The sequence below is a fragment of the Patiria miniata genome, unplaced genomic scaffold, assembly GCF_015706575.1.
Source record: "Patiria miniata isolate m_02_andy unplaced genomic scaffold, ASM1570657v1 HiC_scaffold_1, whole genome shotgun sequence".
Lineage (NCBI taxonomy): Eukaryota > Metazoa > Echinodermata > Asteroidea > Valvatida > Asterinidae > Patiria > Patiria miniata.
The window spans coordinates 20289364-20295363 of record NW_024037047.1 but is presented as its reverse complement, the minus strand read 5'-3'; the positions used below and the strand labels follow the sequence as shown (position 1 = coordinate 20295363).

The window sequence follows — 6000 nt, the reverse complement described above, 5'->3', positions numbered from 1 at the left end:
GTGCTACATGCAGAACCTCACTTAAACAATGGTCCCGACATTTGGGTTTCGCTTTTTTTTTCTTTTTTTTTTAAACTCGCCCTGTACTTTGAATACAATGCCGTTACTGGGGATCTTAGAAACCAGGAAGGGATACAAAAACGTATACACTTGTATACCGTAGGCTTTAATAGGTCTGTATTATGAGTTATTCTGAAATATATGAGTGGGGCTTGCATGGTACCTGGAAATTAATCAGTACATGTAAAGCCTCACAGGTAAAATGTCGGACTTTTGTGGAAAAAAGACCGTTTTTTGTAGTCTTTCGCGTGTTTACACCTGTAGGCATAGCATTAAGTGCTTGCTCGATACATTGTACTCTTTGGAATTGTGAAGTGCCGCACACAACATACCGAGTGCCGAGAACAGAATATAGGGTCAGGTGCGACTATAGGTGTGAAATTGAGCAAGGGAGATGTGCAAATCGTAAGGTTCCGTTCAGAACAAACTAAGACAGGCCGTGACCGCAACGGGCTTCCAGAGCTACGGCTGCGTAGTGTAGGCAGTTTGTATGCGTAACCGTAAAAGTCCAAGACAAAAGCTTAAGACAAGAGAATGGGACCCAGCCACATTCCGGAAAAAGGTAACCCAATCCGGCTATACTGCGCATGCGTATTTGTGCGACGAGTCCGGACTTGGTGCGCATGTCTGAAGTGTGACATCGCATCTCATTATCAAAAAACTATCTCTTATAAATCTGACGTTTTGAATAATTTGAGAATAACTGCACTTGGCCTAAATAAGGACACACGTTGTGCTGTGTTGCACGTGCGAGTTTGTCGTGCTGCTGATGGGCGACACGTTGCCTTTCTTCACGTTGGACTTGTAATCGTTCGGCGTGCCCACCTCTTGGGAGGAGTTATTGTTTGCGGGCGGCTTGATCTCGGCACCGCCCACCGGGTCCAGATTGGTCTGGTTCTTGCCCGGGTCGAAGAGGTTGTTGTTCACTTTCTCCTCCAACGACGCCCTCATTTCATCCCGGATCTTCACAACCGGCACGTCGTGCGTGACCTCTGAACTCCCCCGCGAGTTGTTGACGTTAAGGGCGGCGTTCTCCTTGTGCCGGTTCTTGGGCGAGGTGGCGCCCTCTATGCGCCGGTGAGAGCCGTGCGGGTTGGGCGCCTCCAGAGTGTCTCTCTCTACGATGCCTGAAAGCACTGAACGCGGCCGGTCCGCGTCTAGGTTGACCGGGGTGTAGCTTGGAGACATCAGTGACCTATGACCTCCACCCTCGAACGATCCCCGTCCTTTACTAATTGCACTGCCAAAGAGGGAGACAAAAGTTAAAAAAAAAAAATTCAATTTTACATTTCATTATCAACCGATGTCGTTTAGTCAACATAACAAAATGTATTAAAGTTTTTGTGATCAGCTGTGGAAGACTTATTCACTTGGAGTGAATAATAAATATAAGAATTTGGTGTAGAATGATAAAGATAATTTGGCTTTCACCATGCATGGAAGTTAATGTTACCAGAGATAAATATTTCTGTATAACCAAGAACATACAAAACACCAAGAAAACGCAAGCAACCACTTTAACTTCAGAACTTCGAACTACAATGTATATCTCACCCCGTTATAGACTCTCACGTTTCTACAAATATATCTACATGAACTATCCTTAGTTAACACAATCATTTATAAACACAGCCGGCCCCCTAAGGGTTCAACCCTGTAAATACTATGCAAAAAAACATCTGTCCGCCGAGCTCACGATTAAAGTTATACATTCAAATTATTCCATACTAGAGAATTCTGTGAACCATGGAATTGGGGGATTGGAGACATATATGGCACTGCACCTCTGGCCTGGACTTGCGGCTGCCAATGCTGGGCTTTTCGGATGCAACTGGGTCCGAAAGTGGCGCTTTTTAGCCATGTTGTGGAGGGATCCCTTTTCAAAATGGCTACTTTTACAGTTTGGGAAATATCATTCGTTTTAGGGGTGGACTTCTTTGGCTGAGAATTTCTAAAAAAGTCAATGGTCAACCCACCAAAATTTGAAAGGAAATTAAAGACGACCTTATTTATAATCATGCTTCTGTGCAGCCTGAACACCTGTGAGAGTTTTTAGTATTTTCAAAAGAATTTTGAAGTATGGGGATTTATCACTGGTGTCTATGAGAGTTTATTTACTGAGCTGCACCCATTACCCAAATCTAGAACCGGGCCACCAAAATTAGGGATATTTGCGAAAATGTTTACGTTAGTGGGACATTTTTAGTACAATGACAACGGAAAAAAGGTGTTAGTATTTGTCCTAAAAACGAAAACGCATTACAAGACTGAACCGAAAAAAATACCACCAAGGAAGCGAATAAAACATTCTTCGCTATGGAAACATGCACGCCCAAGCAGCCCGGTGTTATGTAAGACAGAAAACAAAGCAAACGTTCAAGGTAGCCCGCCACGAGCGTAAACATTTGAAATGACGTCACGATCACGTGACTTTACACTTACAGACACGAACATGTTAATCCTTTGAAGCATACAGTGACAGCAATGAAAAAACATAGCCAAATATGAATGGTTAAGAAGATGCCCGCTAAATGCATGGGGACCGGATAGAATTGGTATATAAACAGGTTCGAGCAAGTTTGAACTGGTTTGAACAGGTTTAGTCTGGTTACTACGTTCTGATTCATTGGCAGTCAAAAGCATCAGTGGTCAGTACATACCATATATCACTTGACTTTCAGGAGTCTGGGAAACAAAATTACGAGCAAAGTTAAGATAAAAAAATAACTAAAAAAGAAGTATTCGAAATCCAAGCCCATGAAGAAACATTACAACTGGTGCCGGTTAATAATAATTCTGTACAGCTGCTGGCCAAGACTATGTACTGCCTGTAGCCGAAATTAAAAAAAAGACCAGTACACGTTTGGTCTTAAATCTGACTTGTCCAAAAAAAGTATATAGCTTGTAATAAAAATGACCAAATTGGGCGGGCGCAGGGCGTCTGAATGTACAAACTAGTTTTTGTCCGTTGTTATTAAGATCGCCACATTGCGCATTCATTTCGCAACATTATAGAGCAAAATACTACAGCAACACTGAAAGTGAAGTGTGCTAACATGCAAAAACAGAAGGTGGCATGGCAAAAGCAGATACGAGCACATAACACTACTTTTGTTTTGCTGTGGTGCAATTTTTACTGCGATGTGCTGGTTTTCAGGCATAGGCGTTATATTATCCAGACCAATCTCGAGTTAAGTTGTGACCAGCAATTGGCCATTTCTGAGCACACGAGGGCGCTGTAGTGACGCCATTTTTGGGTACAAACAGACGTGGCACTTCCGGGCTATTGACATAAAAATTGCATTGTTGCTATGATTTAACAATATATTTGTAATTTCATCAATTCTCATATTGAAATAAATTTTCTAAATGATTATTGCTCCCATTAAACTTTAAATTTCCACTGTTTGTACCCAGAAAATGGCGCCGTTACAGTGACCTCATTCCGTTGTTAGAGCGCCCTCATTCCGTCGTTAAAGCGCCCTCAAGATTTTGATACTTTCATGTACCTTCTGAGTGACTCTGTGGATGAGTTGAGGGAGCTCCTTGAGGCGTTCATGTGTTCGTCCCCAGAGAAACCGGCGGGCAGGTCCGAGTCATCCACCGCCTCCTTCCCCATCAAATAGTACGTCTTCATGTGACCTTTGCCCTGGTAAGAAAGAAAGGAGAGTTACGCGTGAGAAAGTCAACTGGCCAAATCGTGAGTATTAAGTGCTGAGAGAGAGTGTTTCTAATAGCAGGCAAGGAGATTGGGAGAGTCGTAAACAGAGCAAAGAGAGTGGAAAATCCTTTTGGCGTCTAGCAAGGGAAACCAGCTAGCTAGGGTAGTAGAAAAGCCCCCCCCCCACCCCCAAAAAGTCATCACTCATTTAACAAAGCGTTATTCGGACCGGTCTGACACCCTGTCTCTGCAAAGCACAAATGGTAAGGCAATGCAGTAGCAGTGGGTGGTGCTGTGTGACAACTCACGACGACCGTAGTGCGCAGAAGCCGATACCATAAAGCTGCTAAGCACATGTAGTTGTTAAGCACGGAAAATATTTGCCTAAAAACAGGTTTCCTGCCAAAATATCTCATTTTTTGCTAAGCAGGTATCTTTGCTAGGTAATACATACAATCTCCGTGAAACTGGGCACATGGCACAACGTATAAACAGACGCGTATGCACACCGGCGCGGTACGCACGCGTATTAACTCGAAGCACGCTCATCTTATCTTGATCTAAATGTGCACAACGCCAAGACGTCTTCGCGTGGGCGCCAAGCATAATGTAGCAATGGCCGGCCGCATCCGAATCAGCTGTCTAGAGCCAGGTCTAGGTCTGCACCCATTGGAGCCTGAGCTCTGGAAGCCTGTTCGGACACGGCAGTATTCACATCTACCTTATCGCTGTCTACGCCCCAACTACAGCACCGTACCAACTACAGTTGGGATTCCCCAACTTTTAGCAATGGCCCCAAATATATTTGGGGAATCCCAACTTTTGTGGGGGCGATCCCAACTCATGTAGTCGGGGCCATTGCTAAAATTGGGGCGTAGCCTCTTTTACAACAGTGGAGAGAATTCTTGTGCAAGGAGGATGGACTCCTTCTTAACATATCCTCTTTAAACTTGAATAAACTGTTCACCTTGACCTCTGTCTGCATTGGTCTCTCTAGTAGGATATAGAATGGCCATTGTTCCAGGTAGTCCCGTGTCGACTCGCTGAGGTGTATTCTCATTGCTTCACCCGTGGACTCCATACGCGAGGCGGTGTTGACCGTGTCACCGAACAGGCAATAGCGGGGCATCTTCAGGCCGACCACTCCGGCAACGACCATCCCCGAATGGATACCTGCGAATCGAAACAAGATTGCTCAATAGATGTATTTTGGAGCGAATTATGTTGCCTTTATAAACAACGCCATTTTGTGGGTACACATGATTCACTATCAGGTTTGTTAAAGAAGTGTTTAGCAATTTTCTTTAATTAAAAAATCAAAAACTGTAAACAAAAATAATTTAGTTTTGGAATGAGATAGTAACTTGTAAACTTTACGTCAATAAAGATTTTCGGCACGTTTGAAATTCATGCCTGTTTCATGCATCCCCTTTTGATTTAACGTGCGGAGCCATCACTTCGTGCGTTCTTCTCATACGTGACAAGAGAAAGTTGTGTAAAAGCCGGCTGACACGGGAACAACACATACGAATTTCTGTCTTCTCGCTCAAAATTTCTTACAGTTATTTTTTAAATATATCAACCTAAAATTCTTGAAAATGATGTACCAGATATGTCGGATTGCGTTTTTGCATTGAGCATTTTTGTCACATAAATTGCAACTTGGTTTTCTCAGCACTTATACGTATACGCAAAGGCGTACATGTATTAATTCACCCCGAGGACAGACAGACAAAGGGATAACAACAGATTCCTTGCTGTCCTCGAGCGTTCATCGTTTGTTGAAAATGGGGGGGGGGGGGGCACAATCGAAAGTCTTTGCGGATTCAGCATTCAAAATCTACGTGCTGTCATTTTTTTTGTTGCTGACATTTTGACGCATTGTAATTGTTTTTTGGGCTTGGTTTTCTTTATTTGTCGTTCATGTCAGACCTTTCTATATCATTTATGGAAATAGTTACTAAAAAACAAAAATCCCGCGTTTGGAGGGGGGGGGGGGGAAGCAAGTTGCCCCCTGCCCCCCCCCCCCCACCCCGCTGGATACGCCACGGTCTGTATTGGACACCATTAATCCGACTAAAGTCCAACATTCTGGCACCTACGCTTGAGGCGCACGGCCAGAACACTCAGTGCTATAGTGTGGCATTTTGGAAGAAGCACGTGGCCATTTCGATCTCCTCTTGATTACGCTTGTGACCTAAATCATAAAAGTTAAACGTATCAATGTATCATTGCACGCATGGAAATATTAAAAAAAAACAAACAAATGTCTTCTGGTG

General features: G+C 43.6%; 1 protein-coding gene across 1 annotated transcript in view; it reads right to left on the bottom strand.

The window, feature by feature from the left end:
- LOC119725105 (soluble guanylate cyclase 88E-like) overlaps nt 1–6000 on the bottom strand; it is a 29528-nt gene continuing 23528 nt past the window's right edge. The window contains exons 8-10 of the mRNA XM_038196468.1: nt 4689–4894; nt 3570–3709; nt 1–1300 (exon numbers count right to left, since the gene is read on the bottom strand). Of these exons, the coding sequence (XP_038052396.1) occupies nt 775–1300; nt 3570–3709; nt 4689–4894 (872 nt within the window). The 3' untranslated portion in view covers nt 1–774. The remainder of the gene's footprint in view (nt 1301–3569; nt 3710–4688; nt 4895–6000) is intronic.